Genomic DNA, 18,916 nt, shown 5'->3' with positions numbered 1-18,916 from the left:
TGGTTTTGGCTGGGATAGACAGTCTTCTACCATACTTTAAAACTAAAAATTTTAGCACATATCTTTACAGGCAAGAGTGGTGTTTTGCTGTACTTTGTGAGGCAAACGTAGCATTACTATGAATTTTTGGTCTGACGATAGTCAAAATCTTTCACTACATTGTTAGAAATAGTGGTATGATGAACAATACTTTCACAACCTATCTTTTCTTCCATTTCTTTAAAGGTGGTGTAATTGTAGGTGAGTTTGTATAGATACACACCTATGATTATTCTGACCTTGCATATTTTTCATGTCCTTGCATCAGCTATCCTGCCTTGCTAAGGAATTCCACTGAAGAAATATGACTTTCTACATTAAAAAAAAGTAATCTGTTTTTTAAATAATCCAAAGACATCTATAGGAAATAGAAAAGAGTAGAATCTGAAATATTCATTTTAAAAAAACTACAGCAAAGGCTAAGAAAATATGGAACTTTTTTTCTACTGCTAATGTTTTCTAGGCAGTATAATAAATGAACAGGAGTCTCACTATTTGGGAGTGTTGTGAATTCTGAATAAATACATTTTACATCTATAATAAGGCATGGTGTATGTAATTCCTGTAAATATCATGATCTTCCATATAAAAGTCATGACTTTTCTTGTCAAAGTGCCTTGGCCTTTAAGTCGGTTGTTGATGATAATTACTTGCAGGTAACACTGGCAACCAATGGCAAATCTGCAGACTTCAGTGTTGTTGAAGAAGAGCCTTGGAAACGTGAAAACTAAGGGAAGAGATTCCTAGCTCCATCTTTAATAAGCCTTGAAGCTATCTTCTGGCAAAAGATACTACAGTTAAAGAAGATTTCTGGTTTTTTCTATTTAACATCTACAGTTTCTGCTTACTTAATTTCTTAACTGAAACTTAGCAAAGATCTCATCAAGTCATTGTAGTGTCTTTGCCAAGCAATGATCCATAACCATCTGTCTCCCTTGTGTTACTGTTTGGATGATGCAGCTGGAGAATACTCCATGCAGTGCAATGTGCTTTCACCCACCTCCCCTTTCATTCAAGACACAGAGAATGTAAATGCTGCAAAATGGGAAGATCAAAGTGCCAGTACGGTTCACTACAGGGACTCAGGGTCACAAATACAAGAGAAACATAACACCACGTAAACCTTCAAGTGTTTTGGTGACTCTTGTGGCATACCTGATCTATTTAGCACTGTATGGCTAAAATATCTTCTGAAAATGTCCATAAAGGTTTCTATTTGTTTTAATAATAACAAGCACTGTATTTTTGTGCCTAGTTGTACTTTAAACTGAACTTAGATCCAGGGGCAAGATTAATGTATAGAAGTCAAGAAATTATCCCAGACATTTTATTAGATCAGTACAGCTAATACTTAGCATCAAGACAACACTTTAGATTGGTATGTGCATATGATGTGTTTTTATCAGCTGTCCCAGGGCAGGTGCAGCCTTTGTTTTATGATGGGGCTGTGCTGCTTTGTGACCACAATGCACCATATAATACAAGGCAGTATTATTGCAGAGGTGGTAGTTCCTTCACTAAATCTATGCCTGATACACAAAATACAGGATACCATGGGCTCAGTTATGCCATTTTTAATCAAAGTAGGTGGCACCTTACTATTAACCCTGCTCCGCTGATGTCAGAGGGATTCCTCATGTGGACGGGACTACTCAAGTAAGGTACTACTGAGACTGATCACAGATGTCATGATTGGGTATTTGATAATGAGCAATAAACAAATTCTAAATCCATTACTCTAAGAAATTGAGAGTTTTTGAGTGTGATCAGCAGTAGCATTTGGTATGAAGTGAAAGCCATCTTTCGAGTATATGTCATATTTCAGAGAATGGCTAAATCCTGAATTCATTGCTAAGCCAAATTCCATATAAGGTTAATAGAATTTGGCCAGGGTTAGGATTGAATGAAGAATAAACCACAATTCAGGATTTAGACCAGTACATTGAATATACATTTCTCCCCCTCTCTCTCTCTTTTGCAGAGTAGCAATTCATAGAACTCTCTAATGTCAGAGAAATGTTTCTTAGAGCACATGGCATCTGAATTAATGAGATGGTGTTTTGCCAACATAGTATAGGTGACTCACCCTGTCAGAAGAAATTAGTCACGATAATCACCCTGTGAAGTGTTTTTAAAGGTGCTTGTTAATACTCAGCAATTTTAAGACACTGGTGAATGCCATTATACTATTAGCAATGTTCTATAGCAAAGCTGAGCCACGTGGCCTTGGGAGGTTCTACCCACAGAAAAAGCTTTGTGCAATTTTGGGGGGAGCTCTCAGAGGTTCTCAGAATGAATCGGAATATGAGCATATGGTGAACTTAAAAATGGCAGAAAACAGAGTTGAAACATGTACAGAAATAGGCCATTCAGTGTCTGTGCTCAGACCTGTCATGGGCTTAAACAGGAATAACGTGTTTAACTGTAGAGTGGTATTTGGCTCTGTAGAAGATATTAAAATATAAATATAATCTGCTTTTGCTCATTTGCAGTCATACAAATATGTCTGAAAATGCACATGGACCTGAGCCAGCCAAGGCTACTTGCATGATTAATGATGTGCAAGATCAAGTCCATTGTCAGAGTATCCCTCATTTAAGCATTTGGTGTCATGGAATATTTTTCTTGTATTTTTGTCCTCACTTGCATGCCATGGCTACAATCCTAAGCAAAATGGCCTATATAATTCAACAAATATTGAACCACTGTGAATTCTGTAGGCCTCTAACGTATATTAAAGGTAGAGAGGCCTTTTCCAGAAGCCTCCTGAAGCAACTTAAGGATTTTTTTTTTGTGAGGGATGGAATCATAGGATATTCAGAGAAGCAGTAGGCAAGTTGTCTTTTCTTTGGTCATTGGTACTAGCATATCCACAGTTAACCTATAGCTAGCTGCTGGTTATCTCAATTTGCATTTGAAGACATTTTTCCCACTGGGTTATGTGCCAGCAATGTGCCTGGGACAGTGTGTAGGTACTCTAAAAATGTTCCCTACTTTGAGGGTGCTGGCTCACATCAAGTGAAATTTGCCGTGACTTGGGTGGTAGTTATATCCAAGAATAACAGGCAGTGTTTAGCCTGGTTTATATCCAGCATTCTCAAGCTGTTTCATGGCACAGCTCGCCCATTAATAGACGACTTTCCATCCTCTTCACTGTAGCAGTTTCTTAGGAGCAGCCACACCGATTGCTTGCCGTGAAAGTAGCTTTACAAAACTGGTCCATACACTTTCAGCTGTCATTTGAAACTGTTTAGCAGTTGGAAACAAATAGGAATGCCAGCAACATGTGACTAGGCAGCTCCACAAAATTACATCTTGAGAAACACTTAAAATATGCTTACACTTATCCACTTGGGATGTATTGTCCTTTGAAGAGTGCTTCTTTGGATGGAGACCAGGGGAGGAAGGAATGAGATGCTAGAGAAACCCCACCCACATAAGGGAGAATAAATTTGGGTCTTTTGATAGGACTAGAATAGTAGACTGTGATTTTAAAATAGTAATTCTGTAGATAGAGTAACTCAGGGATGTTTCAAAAGATAATTGTGATGGTATTTCTCTATTTAAATGTAGATGTGGGAGAAGGAGAAATGTTGGGTTTGGTATACTCCTCTGCTTTTAGCCTGACTGAATATTTAATATAGTGTTACTCCAGCGCAGCACTGTATTTAACCATCAAAAAGCTTTCCATTTCTCTGGGAAAATGTAACTCACTCTTGGCTTGCATTTCTTGATTTGCTCATTCCACATGAGGCTGGGTTGCTACTTAACTAAATAAACAGAAGATAATCCAGGGACCGGCCACTACAGCTAATACAAGGTTCACGTTTCAGCAGGCAGTGCTGGTTACTGGCCAGTCTCTTTTTAGTTTCACTAGGAATGTTGATGCATTAATTTGCATCTGGCAAATCTTTTGTATTTGTTCGCAGTGCTGGGGTGGCAAAGTTAAAGGAAAAGCACAGTGGAAACAGAATTGTTTTCTGTGTAGTTCTTAAACAAATTAACATTTCTTTCTACATGCATGTGGTTTGCTGCTCTGTCAGTTCCCCCCATCCTTGTCTGTGCAACTGTGATTGATACCCTTTGCCCTTTGGATTGCTGACAGCACACTGGCACATGGAAAAGTCTAGACCAGGCAAAGACTCAGTTAATTGCATGCTTAATTAAGTGCATGCTTAATTAAGTACATGCTTATGCATTTGCTTTATGCATTTAGTGCTGAAGCTAGGTCAGCATTCTCTAAATATCTCTTCACTGAAACTAAAGCACACTGTACATTAAAACTACAGAAGAGGTGGAGCACTTTGCTACTGAATTTGTTTCTTCATTGCTTCCCTTAGAAGACAAAGGCTGCACCAGCATTGTAAGACACAAGCGTGGGTCTTATACGTGAAGGTGCTTCAAATAGGTAGGGGATAAGCCATTTGAACTATATTATGGGATGTGCTCCTTCCGTTTGAATTGGTGAAAAATTCAGTATGTCTTTGAAAACTGTATTTGCTGTAGCAAAACCTGTGCCTGCAGTGCTCTGACTACATGAAAGCCCCACTGAAATCTATGGGAGTCACAGGCTTCCAGGAAAGGTCAAGTCCCTTCCTGTCTTCTTTATGTTACAAGACATTTCACAACCCCATCCTAGGGAATAGTCTTTGTCTGCTATTTATAATGACATTGATTCGCATATCCAAAAGATTTCTGCCAAGATGCTTCTTTTTTGCCTAATTGTTTATACGCTAGATGTCCAGCAATGAGTTTAAAACTCGGCACAAAAATAAGGGTCACTATCATTACATTTTTTTCCATTTCTTCCCTGAGATACAGCAGATCTCCATTTCTTTCTCAAAGCCTGTGGAATTCCTAACTTCGTGCCACTTTAAAACGTATGAGTAATATAGATTTCTGATTTGTTTTCCATCACTCCCAGAGTCATTAGTTTTCCAGCAGTAGATACTCAGAAGAGCAGACTGTTCATCTGAGAAGCTGCAGCAACAGTGTTTGAACAAATTTATTCTGGCAACTGCCTGGATATCCTTTGCTTCCTTGCCTTCACTTGTGTTGTTGCAGCCTTGTTGTAGCAACACAGCAGCAATTGCACAAATCCCCAAAACTGTAGGCAGTATTAAACCTCACCGCTGACATTCACTTCTGTAAAAAGGCTCTGAGCTTTAGTACTGGGCTCAGAAGAATCCTTTTCTGCAGATGTAAAGGTATAACTGTTTCTCATTTCATTAAGTTCCATTTATCTATTTTTATTGCTGCATTTGAATTAATTTACAGAAGGATAAATAAGAGCACTTTATAAAAATGTACTGTAACATTATTGTATTATGAGCCAGAAGACTATCCTTGATTTTATTACTGTGACTTCTAAGGCCACGATTAAGATATTTTTCACATTAGTTATTATGATAGGTGTATAGTCCATTAGGACAATTCACCTCGGCTATAATTCACCATGTAAGACTATACAGAAGCTCCTGTTCCCAGCAGAAAGCACTCTCAGGAAGATGAGTTATTTTCTTCTCTCCAATCATATTGATGACTTTGAAGGAAAAGTATTTACCCAATTTCCTTTGTCTGAATAATGATGTATAGAGTGTAGCTTCAAGTACTGAAAAAAAAAAAAAAAAGGAATTGCGATATTGAAGTGTCAAAGGCGGCAGTCCAGCTGTAAACAAATTTTTCAGCTTCGCCATGTTATTTCTGAAACTGTTATGTTCTTGCTCACAATTTACCTGAAACACCATATTTAGTGCATATTCCTTCCAAAGTCATCGATCTTTCTTCCCACATAGACACCAAGGCTGTGTCTCTCCGTGGCCCTCAGACAAAGCACAGACTCTGCAGTTCTGCACACCTAAGGCAGGACTCCTAGTAAAGCCCCCAGCAACAGTGCCTGGGTACAGACTGGACGATGGGTACCTCCCTCAATTTTTCCTCCTGATCGTGTTTGATGTTAAATTGAAATCTGCTGCTATGAATGAGTCAAACTGCTGCTGATGCCCAGGTGCTGGTAATTCTTTTACTTCTTGTATGAGTGGGCTCCCTGGCACAAGGCTCTGAGAAACCATCCCTCACATGTGCCCACCATCCCAGAGACATCTTCCCCTTCTTGGGGTTGATACAAGTCCTAACGCATAAGGTGGTTGTGCAGTTGCAACTATGAGTCTTGTGGAAAACCCAGACTCCAAACATTGAAAAAACTTAGAGCCTATGACTGAGCCACTGAGTAGGTCTCTACTAGTCCAGGATGGAAATAACCAACAGGCTAATGCAGGATTTGGGGAGGCAAGAAGACTTGGGAGATTTCTCACTTCACCCAACCTTTGATCCCCTTTCACTTCTAACTACATTCTGCTGCAGAGCCAATGCTGATTGGCGCCAGAGTGTCCAATCCTTCTAGTCTGATTTTTCAAAATTCAGGAGTCCTGCAACTGTTTTTAATGCTGCTCTGTGGCGCACACCGTTACATAAAGGGAAACTCATAAGCAACATCACACAACCTGGATTGTCTGGTACCTGTATATTGCTTTGTACATAAATAGTATAGTTTGCAGGGATTTTTGTGTCATTCTTTTCTATTTTTTTCCTACAGTTTTTCAAAGACTGTATGCAAACTGTGTTTACAAATTGATTTTGCAGTCAGTATTGTAGATCATGGCATTTCCATTTTGGTGTTTTGTATGGGCTTGTGAGTTCTTGTGTACTACAGGTTGTCCTTCCTTCTTAAAGACAATTGCATACACTTCCATCCAACATATCCTGCTCCTTTCTTAAATATATCCCATTTCCTATGATGTGGTGTGAACTCTAGCTTGTTGAATGCATGAGAAAAAGCTGCGTATGTATTTATATTGTTAAATATTAATAAATATATGCTCGATACTGATTTAGTTATTAATACAGGTTTTAGGGATTTGTACTTGTTCTCTGGAAACTACAGTGTAGACTGAACTAAATTACTTAGTATCTGTAATTTACAGACACACTAATATTTTCTTATAATGTTTTCTATATGACCGTATAAGGTAGGGGGATAATCCTTTAAAGGTGATCTGTACCTTAGAACAAAACCAGTTTTCTTACAACATTTAGGATCGATGAAATATTTTTGTGTTATGTTTAGTGACAAATTATAAACAAAGCACAAAATGCAAGAATCAAATACGAATTTCAAGATGTCCTTAAATGCTGCAGTTCATTATGGAACAATGTTATAATAATCTGAGCAATCTTCTAGATTGACTGTCTTGGGCAATCGTCCCTCATTTTTGTCATTTTTCCTGGTGTTACCTTTGCCAAATCCTGCGGTTCTTTCTTAGGATCTGATCATGTATAACTGACTGAATCAGAATACAGTTTATACAAAACTGGAGATCTGGGTAGGCAACAAATATGTTATCAGGTACCCAGTCCATCTTGCTACAATACAGTGTATATGAGTTCAGCCTGTGGAAAGAGTTCATGATTTGGCCTCCTACCTTTGCCATCTGGAAAACGGACCAACAGAACCACCATGGGACCAATGTAATTGGGTAGCATCTGTACAAATACCTCCTGATTTCTTATGTATTTTAAAGAGAACAACCGCTATATTTTTTGATCAGGACAAGTGAGAGTTGCTTCTCTGTTATGGTCATCTGTTCCCATCAGGCAAATACCTGTTGGCCTCAAGGCCGTGGCTATAATAATTTCTATTTAATTAACAAGGAACTGTTTTTAGAGGAATAAAAATAAATTCATATAAATATTTGTAACAATTATATCATAAAAAATCTTTTACGGCCTAATAGCTCTTTGACTGTGATTCAAAGCAAAACATTGAATAGCAAGTACTGCTGTCCCAGTGTGACTGATACTGGGTATCTGTTCAACTGTTCAGAAATCTATGGGGCCATGTTATTCTGCTGAGGTTTTGGAGACTAAATTTCTAGTAGATATACATGTAGGAAGTGTGTTGATATATCCTTGTATTTTAATCTCTTTCTTGTATTTTAAATCAGATGTACCAGGTATTATCTTAATAGGAACCGCAGGTAGAATAGTGCTGAATTACTAATTGATACCAGTTTTCAGATTTTGTTAAAGCATGATATCCAGTGCCTCTCTGCACTTAGTGTAGATAATGTAGATATCAACATGTAATTTCAGTGAAATGGTGTATACAGTATGTGTAGCAGTGCTTTAATTTAATTTAGTTGGTTTCTGTGTATTGAGCCATAGTAGAAAATTAGGCTGTCTTTTAAAATTTTTTTCTACTTTCTGATTTTCATCTGAATCTGAGTTTGTTCCCTTTTGACCATTCAACTGATTAGGTTCCACAGCTTAGTAACTGCTCTATCTGTCTATTATGGAGTATCCTGTTCTGATAACATTCAGAATCACGTATACAGCCAACTTATTGTAAATATGTTATTTTTAGTTTTCAGCTATCTATCCAGTGTGGTTTGTGTTAGTACTTGCATGTGTGTAGTTCCCTGGCAGTGAGTGAAAGGGATCCCAGCATAGATTTGCTGCCTTGTGAATGCGGTTGTTACGACATTAAGAATTAACGTTCACCTAGAATGATTAGTTTCTGTTATGTTTTCTTCTTGTTTGCTTGAAATGTTGGGACTGTTTATCACCAGAAGTTCAGTAAGTCACTGTTTAAATTGGCACAATGACTAAGGGGAACTCCATCTAGCTGCATTCCCGTTGGATGCCCTGGCTGCTTTCGACTCTTTGTGCACTGTGCATCATTCAGCCCTTAGTCACGGCGCGGCGTTGCAGAATCCCTCTGAGTCACTTCCAGTTCCTCCTTGACCACAGACGCCAGCAAAGCAGCGCAGTCCCACGGCTGTGGCTGGGCAAGGCTGCAGGCAGCAGCGGGCTGCCAGTTCTCTCCCAAGTGCCGAGAAGTCCAAGTAGGAACCTCTGCTTCATCCCCTTGGCAGGAACAGTCTCTGAGAAAGATGAATACGCTCATGGGCAAAGGTGCACTGTTTCTTTCATTGTTAAAAAAAGGATATTAATAGTTATTGAAATTAAATGCAAAGCTAAAGGCTTCTCAAGCTACTGTGGTCTGTTATTTACAAAAAGTATGTCTGATGATAAAACAGACATATGAACTAGATTGTCAGTGGCAAAAAATCTTCTGAAATCGGGGCTACAGTTCAGATCTCTGAGAAAATAAGACCTTTCTGGGGCAAAACCTGAAGGTGGTTGGGAGAGAGCTTAGGACAGCAAGAAGCAGCTGGTTTGTTCCTAGATACCCTGGTCCTGGATCTCATAAATCTAATCATCCCCTGTGAGCAGAAAGAGGTCAAAATCAGGCCCCAAAGCACGGGAAGTATCCTGCTTGGTGAGTCCCATTACAAGGCTTCAGTATGAATTGCACACTCTAGTACTGTGTGCTGACTGTTCATCATCCCTTGGCCCTCTTAAAAGTGACCAGGCACAAGGTGGAATGTTTTGAGATGTTTCTTGTAAAGGCTAAAAGGGAAAAGGGGTAAGATTGGTCTTCTCCTTACACTCAAAAAAGTTCCCCAGATTTTGAAATGACATACTGTACAGTATCTATAGCACAGTTTGTTTAAAAACTAATGAACGCAGCTGATAAAGTTTCTCCCAGCTCTGGGCTCTGTTCCTGTATATTGTAGTTGGAATGCCTGGTAGACTGAGTCTATTTTTGTAGTTCAGATCCTTTCCTCCTTACAATGATTGGTAGTCATTTGCTTTTAATGCTTTCTTACGGTGTGAACTGATTTCTGTAACTTTCATGTATAAAACAAACTAGACAGTCTTTCTATACTGGAAATAGTTGTGACTATAATATTTCACTAAGTGTCATATCTCTTATGTACATATCATCAATAAATGTTGATTCATAATTTTCATGGCTTATATCTGTGAGTTTTAATCTGTGAGCTTTAATCTGTGAGCCTGGGCTCAATATGGGAAGATGAACCTGACTTTGCCGAAGTGTTAGAAATCTCACCCCGCGCTGTATCCTCCAAATATTCCAGGGTGCCGGCTGCAGCTGAGCTCGTTTGCCACAAGGGCCAGGATGCACTAACTACAGTTCTTGGCAGTGAAGTCTAGAGAAGTGGGAAGAGATGTTAGAAGAGTAGGAGGATACAATGCAGTGCTTGCAGTTGCTTTAGAAACCTACTTCCCTCCCCCGGCTGCTAAAAAATAAATCTCTTCCTCATAGCCTTTCTAAAAAAATAATAAATAAAGCTTTTAGCTGAACCCCCTGGAGCATGTTGTAAAGAAATCAACTCTATTTAATACATGAATTAAGAGGTGATCATGGAGTGAACCATGGCCCAGAGGACCGGCAGTTGCTAAGTATGGCGAGAAAGCGCCGACATTTATGCTCAGAGTAGCACACATTACGGAAATAGCTTAACTACCGTTGTGTGATCAAGACACATAACCAAAACGCAGGTGAGGTTATGTGCAGTTTAACAGTCTGCACAACCCCGGGCTTACTTCTTACTAATCTAACTGAGGCCAGCATCCACTTGAGAAGTTTCCAAAGAAAATCCAGGCACGGCAGGAAGTGGCTTTGGCAGCGCTTCAGCTGGCGAGCTGCCCTCTGAGTCAGTAACGAACTAAGTCCTAATGCGGCGCGAGGAAGATCTTTGGGCAAAAGATAAATCTGAGGCACCGGCTATCTGCTGCCGTTTCTGTACCGCGTTGCCGCTTTCTGCCAGAGGCAGAAATGTCCTGATCTGGCCTCATCAACAAGCGTTGTTAATAAATGCATGCTGCTGATGTAAAATTCCCTGCTGAAGTTTGTTGCGCTCAGGATTCCCCATCACTCACGTATTTTATGTACGCTGTGTGTGTTCAGATTCCTTCCGTAAAAGGTGGTTATTCTTTTGTTACACGTTATGCCAAAAAGTTGGAAATGAAAGGCTCGACACCGTGACCTATGTTTGTTGCTTTTTTCAAAGCAATGTTTCTGCAAGAACAACCTAGAAAACCCAAGCCATGCAGGCGCCAATTCTGCAGTTATATGAAGTTGTTCCTTTTGAAAATACATACCCCAAAGGCTGATTCTCTCAACCCTTACAAGCCCCTTGTGTGCCCCTCTTTCTCCATGTCCTCAGCCTTAGAGGAAAAGATTATTTCAGGAGTGTCTTTGTATCTGGAATGTGTCCCTCTCTACAGGAAAGCATCTGCTACAAGATGCTATAAAGGACAGTGAGTCATGAATAATTGACCCATATTAAGAGATATTTCTATAGCTGCTCTCAGGTGTGAAAGAAAAACCGAGACAACACTTCAGGGCTGCTAAACCTTAAACAGTCTTCTCCTTCGTATTAGACAGTACATGTAAACAGGACAAGGCTATGAAAGAAACGGGGCCCCAACTTGCAGTGCTTTAGGAGGAAAACAACATTAAAAATGACACTCAGCTGGGCTAGCAAGAGTTATTTGCAGCAAGCGCTTACTCTGCAAGAACGTGCAAATACCCCGGCAGGGTTTAGTGCCGCCGCGCTGCCGAAGTTCCCCCGAGCTGTGCAGAGCCCTGTGCAGGCGTGCGAAGCTGAGGCAGCTTCACGGCCTCGGCAGGCAGCCATCTGTGTCTCGCGTGGACAGCGTGCAGCGAAACAGCAGGCGCAGGAAGGAAACTAGATTGCATGCGAGATCAGGTCTTGCGGTCATGGAGGCGTCAGCAAGGCAGGCAGGTTCTGCAGCAATAAGCAAAATGTGTCTGCATAGACAGATAAATTACCAAGCTGACTGCTGCCCACCGAAACTCGCAGGGATGGGATCCAGAGGAACGAGGCCTCACGCTGTTTATGGAGCTTCTGTAGTACAAGGACGAGTATTTAGAAGAGCAGCCTAGGGTCTGCCTTTCACAGTGTTGTGCTATTCATTCTCACTGGTGACTGAACTAAAAATACGTTTGCCTTTCCTGTAGTAGTTTGTAAGACTGCTCTACCTCCATTTGGCCAATGCCTTATGGCATCTTCCTCTGTCCTGGGTTACTCTGGGAGTTCAGGACTAACTCAGCAGACCTGGAACCTGTTCGATGTACAGAGCCTCCACTGCCTAAAGCCATCTGCTGATTTCCCACTGCCAGCCTATGCGCACCTAACTTCAGCTGTGCATTTGGCATCGCTTATGAGGCAGCCTCTTGCCTCAGCTTCAGCACCAGAAGAAAGCTGCTGTTGAGATAAAGTCTGAGTTAGGTGGGTGTTTCAGAGTGAGACTTTTCCCCAATATTCTAAAAAACGCTTGAGAGTTTTCCAATAGGTGCACTTAAATTTCTGACAGATCCTATTTGACTTGACAAATCCTATTTTACTGTAAATTTACACAGGCATTTTTTCCAATGGGAAATAAATTACTTGTAAGAATTTAATTTTAGTACAAAGGGAAAGCTATGGTATGTATTCGGCATAGTGAGTCTTCCCCCCCCAAAAAAAGTAATTTTGCACAGCTAGATCTATTAAAACTATGTATATTTCTGCAAACAAAAACCAGTCATCTTCTCATTTGACAGTCTTTGTGGACTTGTTTTGATCCAAAACTTCATAATTTTAATTTTTTTCTTTTTTTCAGAAAGAAAACACACAACTAATGACACTCACATCAGCAGTCGACAAACAGATTTGTGTGGTAGAGAATGTATGAAAATGGGCTTCATCCATCCAATTGTTCATCCAAAACCCTTTTACCTGTGGAGTAAGAAGTTTTTATAAAAAGTTTGAGACCCCTTGAAGCTATCGCTCAGGCAAAACCTTTCTAATGCTTGCTGGAACCATCCAGATAAAATTGAAAGAAGGCTGTGTTTAAACTGTATGTATAGCTTTCACTGCCTCTGCTTTACTTGCACGTTAACAATAATCGGCTCCTTTGAGGTCAGGAGGGCTTCTTTGATGATGGATTTGCTTCTTCAGTTTCAACTTTTCAAAAAACTGTGCAGCAGCATATCTAACCTATGTGAAGATCTGTGTAAGTCTGGTACTTTAGAAACAGGAAGATGAGCAAGAAGAGGAATGTTCTTGACATCTTGCTCTTGCTAACCTTACTCCAAATGGGCGAGACAGGGAAGACGAAAAGTACAGTCTCTGTTACTCATCTTTGCTAAATTTGCACTTTGCCTCTCATTTCTCATCATCACAGCTGCTTGCTCTCAGCATGGTGTTGGTGGATGCCACATGCAGCATGGCATAGTAATAGCGAGAAATAAGCTACCAGGGGAAAAATATTCAAAATCAGTTTGCAAATGCGGTGGTTAATGTAGAGGGTGACTTGGAGGTGGGGGGTTCACAGGAAAAGGCCAATTTTTTTTTCCTTCTCAGACCTGTGAAATGTTCAAGTGCCAAAGTCCTGGGGGTGTTGAAGGGACTTTCCCAGGAGTAGCACAGAAATTTCACTCTCCTTTACTTCCTCTCCCAGCGACCATGTCCTCCCTCCATCCCTAATCCCCCAGAGCTCCCACCCCCAAAACACCTTTGCACAATTCTTGCTCCCCATAAGGAACAAGAGTTTTGTCACCCACTCCCACACAGCTGGAACTGCACCCCAAGGAACAGCCCAGCGCAGCGCATTTCCTGCCACCTTTTTGTCCTTCTCCCCTCCACAGAGGAAAACTAGTCAGTACCTGTGGTTACCAAAAGGGCTTGTATTCGACTAATCAAATCTCTTGCAACCAGAGAAGTCAGAACCTTGAATTGTTTAATAAGGCTAAGAAATAATTACTGGCTAATGGCCTAATATAGCATAAAATAAAACCATTAACTGCTGGCTTACAAAATATCCTGGTGTCTGTGTATGCTGAGGCAGAACACAGTTGTCAGAGGATTTAATTTCTTTCCTTCATCTACAGAAAGAGTAATTGGGACCAGCCCTAACCAGGATGATACGCTGACCTCTGTCCCTGCACAGCATTGTTTCTGTGTGCTGAAGAAACACTTGGTAATTGTCTCCTAATAATATTCCAGGCAACATGCTTCAAAACTACTTAGTACAGAGGCTGTTGTTGTTGATGACAAAGGACACGCAAAAGACATCCCTATCATGGGAAAAACATTGGGCAGAAGTATAACGTTGGAACTGATGTTGTAGAAAGGGTTGAACAACACATCCACACAGGTAGACGTGATGGCCACATATCCTTTCCTTGCTTTAATCAAATATTCATTGTAAGATCTTCAAGAAAATACAGGTGAAACAATCACCCCGGATTGTTTGATGAAAACATTATGTTCTCATAAAACATACAATCCCTCTTTTAAATATGCTTACTGCTTTAGACAGTATTTCCATGAGAGAGGTGGTCTGGATTACATTTATTTAAAACTGTTGAAGGCAAAGGAATAACACAAGCTGATCACGGGGTCTGTTCTAGGTCCAGCATGGTCTCCTCAGCATTTTTAGGACAGATCCTCATTCTTCCCAGGCACCAAGGGTAGACCAAGAACCAACTGGTCTTGTCAGCACCCTGAAGGAAGGGCCAGATATTGCTGGGCGCTGCGGTCCCCCAAGTGCCATTGGTTCAGCAAGCCAGGAATAGTCATCAAGATCTTACTGGGCTGATCTTAAACTGGACTGACTTGTCTGCTTCTAGGGGGAAGCTGAGTTAATAGCTAACTCCCAGAGCATCTGGGGAGCCTATGGGCAGCCGGCAGAGCAGGCAAGGTCACACAGCATTCAGCTGAGCCTGGCTTAGAGTTTGCAAGCAGAAAAAATGACCCCTGGGTCACCAGTACTAAAAACGACTATCCTGCTGAATACTTCTCTCCCACTGATAATGCCAGTCTTACTTTTTATCCTCGATGTGGAATCAAGTTTATTTTTGGAAGCTTATTTTACAGTTCAATGTCTTTTTAGCAATAGTATTTCTAGTTACAATTTAGAGATGATATTTTCTTTCCTTCTGATTCATCTGTTAAATAAATATGCAAAGATATCAAGTGCTCTATATAAAAAATACATACACACAACAAACAACCCCTCAAATAATAAAACCAAGATTAATAAAAATATGTACGATATTACACATATGAAATGGCCATCTAGTTCTGAAACTATAATGAAACTTAATTACACATGAATCACATGAAATAATCTAAAAAGAATCAGCATATATAAAATAATGGCATTGCCTCTGTAAAGAGAACTTGAGCATCTCCCTATTTAGAAATATAAAAAGAAGCCAACCAGTGTTGTCTGTGCATTTATAGCTACTGAACATTAGATAAATTAGGAAGGAGTTTGTGGATTTCTCCATTAAACATCTGAATAGGAAGATGAATAACATGCCCCAGCGTTTTTCTTTTTTTTAAAGAAAAATTTAGCTTTCAAGAGAATGAAATATCTCCTTTTGATTGAGACCTATCAACTAGGATTTAAAGAGCGGAATAATTCTTACTCTGGATCTTACTTAGTGAAATGAGTACATAACACCAGTTTAAATGCAGCCTTCAACAGATCATTTTGATTTATAATGACAAATAGAACAGCTTGCTTAAAAACATTACAGGAATTAAACAAAAATCAATGCACAGAGTCAACAGACTTCCTACTGCACAGTTCAGTATTATAATACATGAAAGGACTGAGAAGTTTGACAGTGGACCACAAGTACTGATAGTGTAAATCACCTTGACCCCATTCGCTTCAGCTTGCTTGAACACCTTTGGACCACAAGCTGTGTGACTGTTCATAGGTGAAACACACTGACCTACATAAAGTCAGGAAACATCCTATGCGTACTTTAAAATCACACCTCATCTTGGGACCTTTTGCCCAGGCGTAAATTGCTCCTGAAGAGATCTGCCTGCAGATACCAGGGCACTGAACAACTCAGTAAAACACACAGGAAACTGCTGGAGGGCTGTGACTGAGAAATATAATCAATAGTCTTGTGCTTTATGTTCCAGTAAAGATCAGTACTAGCTAAAGTTAGTATTTAGCCAGCTGAATACTCGTCCTCCAAATTGCTTCAGATGGAGAACATAAAATAACATGCTTTAGCAGAATGGTTTCAAAGACAGTTGCTATGGTCGGTGAACAGAACACTTGAATAACCCTGCTGCAGGACGTTCCCCATCCCACAGCTGACAGACCACTGGTTGCAATTACCTTAGATTGTTTTTACTTGCATTTTCTTGAGGCAGCCCAATTAGAAGTTTTCATTCTCCCTCCATTCCAATACACTTTCTTAAAAATGGCACAGACCACCGGTAGTAAATAATTTTCTTTCTGACAATTCATATCAATATAATGCACAGCATCATAGCTTAATACAAATACTTTACGTAACAGACACATAAGCACAAAACAAAAGCATATAACAATGCGGCTGCAGCTACTTTACTATATTACATGGCTGGGAGAGTTTCCTTTAATTTTCTTCAATCTTTTCTGTAGAATTTGAACTTCTGGTACCAATTAGCAAGCAACGTTTCTGTTGTATTTTTAAAAAGCAGAGGGAAAACCGTGGCTGAAATAAATAGAATCCAGAGGAAGTGAGCGAGATCATAGAAGGGCAACTGTTAAAATATCAGCAAACTGGTGTAACGTAATAGTTATAGGGGAAACAAGTTTTACTAGGGTCAGCATCTCCTAAGTAAAATGGAGCAGAAGATAGAGACCTATTCGTCAGGAATAAAATACTGTCATCTTCCCTAATAATCTCAAATTGCTTGATTTGTGCATGTGTGATAGAGCTGGAGTCATTCTGTTTTAGTCATTATCCTAACAGACTCATTAAAAACATGCACAAACTATGACCAATGAAGGAGGGAGGGGGAAGAGCAATGAACAACTCAAAAACTCAAGGATAACTGTACAGATTGTTAGGATAATAAAGTATAGAAGTTTATTATGTATCACCTCGTTTTCATCTCTTTATTCCCCCTCCCAAGAAGATTTGCCGTATGCCCATAGACATTTAAAAATAGAGATAAATAAATTTTGTCCTTCTGGTTTTCCGTCATTGCAGACCAAGCCATAAATCGTTATGTTTGTTTATACTGGCAGACTCCGAATGCACCTACTGCTCTTCCTGACTGGAAGGCGTTTCTGAAGGATTCTGGTGTTTTAGATATTGCATAGGAGGTCTTTTTGGTTTAAACTTGATTTTTTGCTCTTGACATTTGTTCCTCACTTACTCTTGTACCATTGGCAAGTTTAGTACCTTAAATGCCTGTCAGATAGAGTGACTGGATACTTCTGTAAGTCCGCACAGTGAAGACCCTCCATCTGGGGAACAATGACATAAACTTGCATCTCTCCTAACACCCAGGACACAGTGAGTGTCCTCTGTGTAGAAACTGGGAACTGAAAACATTATGCAACTCTTGGGGGCTTATTTCAGAAAGCGAATGTCAATTTTGTAACTCAGACATCATTTTAAAGTGATTAAAAATGAATAACACTTATGTTTAATTATGTTCAAAAGACATCAGTAGCACAGTGCATCTATGAATTCCTGTCCAAGTTCCATGTGATTTTGATTTCCCCAGCTCTGATCTACTTGGCAGCTTGGTACCATTACACTCCACTCTTCATGTCAAGCTCCTGATGATTCTGTGTTTCATTAACAGTCAGGAATTCGTCACATGGTCCTGTTTGGTCATTTGACTGTTCTTTATGAACCAAGTGCACCATTTCTTGTGATTTGCTGGCATCTCCATTTAATCCACTTGTCTTCCTATCTTCCACTGCCCCTTTGCCATTGTTAATCACTAACTTTTTCTTCTGCCCACATCTAGAAAGAAATAAAAAGAAAATAAGTACTATGACTGGAGACTAACAGAAATAAGAAAAAAATTGAAAGTCAATATTTAGGAAAAGGTGCTTGGAAAAGAAACTTGTGTCTGCCAGTGCAGACTTATATGATGCAAAGTGTAAAGTTTCTCCATATTGCATATTTTATTTTTGAAAGCATGCACCATTATATGCATAAAATTTGGCAGGAGCTCACTTAATCGATTTATGTCTGTTGTTACTACAGATAGGAATAACATTCATTACTGAAAGCTAGAAAAGATTTTCTAACATTTAGATATATCCACATTAATGAACTTTGCATGCATTCCACTATAAGGACAGGGTCATTCTAAATCCAGACTTGGGACCACATCTTTGAAAATGCTCAAGTTCTTGAGAAAGCAGAAAATTTGGATCAAGCTCTCACTTCATTATATAAGATAACTTTCTCCTCCTTTGTATTAGCTTGTCAGGCCTAGAAGCCTGCCAACAGCAAGGAAATACAGATAACTAGTCTTGCTGCTATCAACAGCATAGTTTCTTATGATATTAAAGTAGGAAATAGCTACTGTGCTTTTAAACTTACACTCATTGCAGTGCTGCCCAATAAACTCTGTATGTAGCTCTGAATGAACACACACGCACACACTCCTTTAAAAAGTCACCAGTCCAAAACTGATGCATGCTGGTCAATGTGGGTTGGGTATTCTTCAGGGTAGTAAAAAGTACTAGTTACACAGCTGTCAGGTTTGCCCCGGACCATGAAGATGGTTCTCTGGCTACACAGTGCTGAACATCCTACTTGTCCTCCAACAGTCTTGTGTAAACAGAATATACAAAGCACAGCTCTCTTAAGAGGGATAATGTCTCTGTGAAGTTATACTTTAAAGTGCTTTCTTCTTAAATGAAGCATATTTTGCCCAAATGACTACTTTGGCAGTTCAATTATACTATTATCCTTCTGAAATATTATTTTTTTCATGCTTACTGACTGATAGATGAGGGTTATTTTACCTGAAGTAGCTCAGTTCACTGTGCTAATGTTACACACACCCTGGGGAATGATTCCTGCTCTGCAGCCATGAAATGCCGAAAGAGGCCAGCGAGGAGCTGTGGAGCTCCACAGCCTCTCCAAAGAGCAGCTCAGAGTGTCTTTCCT

General features: G+C 39.8%; 2 protein-coding genes across 19 annotated transcripts in view; one reads left to right on the top strand and one right to left on the bottom strand.

Annotated features, from left to right (window-relative positions):
* The window catches only part of SLC1A2 (solute carrier family 1 member 2), a 104,200-nt gene extending 94,286 nt beyond the window's left edge, over positions 1–9,914 (top strand). For all 4 annotated transcript variants that reach the window (XR_008234395.1, XM_052781875.1, XM_052781872.1 and 1 more), the window contains exon 11: positions 696–9,914. Coding sequence is in view for 3 of the 4 variants with exons in the window: in XM_052781875.1 (XP_052637835.1) it covers positions 696–770 (75 nt within the window). In the remaining variant the exon portion in view is untranslated. The remainder of the gene's footprint in view (positions 1–695) is intronic.
* Positions 9,915–14,136: 4,222 nt separating this feature from the next.
* The window catches only part of CD44 (CD44 molecule (Indian blood group)), a 58,953-nt gene continuing 54,173 nt past the window's right edge, over positions 14,137–18,916 (bottom strand). For all 15 annotated transcript variants that reach the window (XM_052781850.1, XM_052781854.1, XM_052781851.1 and 12 more), the window contains one exon: positions 14,137–17,755. In XM_052781850.1, coding sequence (XP_052637810.1) covers positions 17,539–17,755 — 217 coding nt within the window. In that variant the 3' untranslated portion in view covers positions 14,137–17,538. The remainder of the gene's footprint in view (positions 17,756–18,916) is intronic.

The sequence above is a fragment of the Harpia harpyja genome, chromosome 3, assembly GCF_026419915.1.
Source record: "Harpia harpyja isolate bHarHar1 chromosome 3, bHarHar1 primary haplotype, whole genome shotgun sequence".
NCBI lineage: Eukaryota > Metazoa > Chordata > Aves > Accipitriformes > Accipitridae > Harpia > Harpia harpyja.
This window is presented reverse-complemented; position numbering and strand designations above follow the sequence as displayed.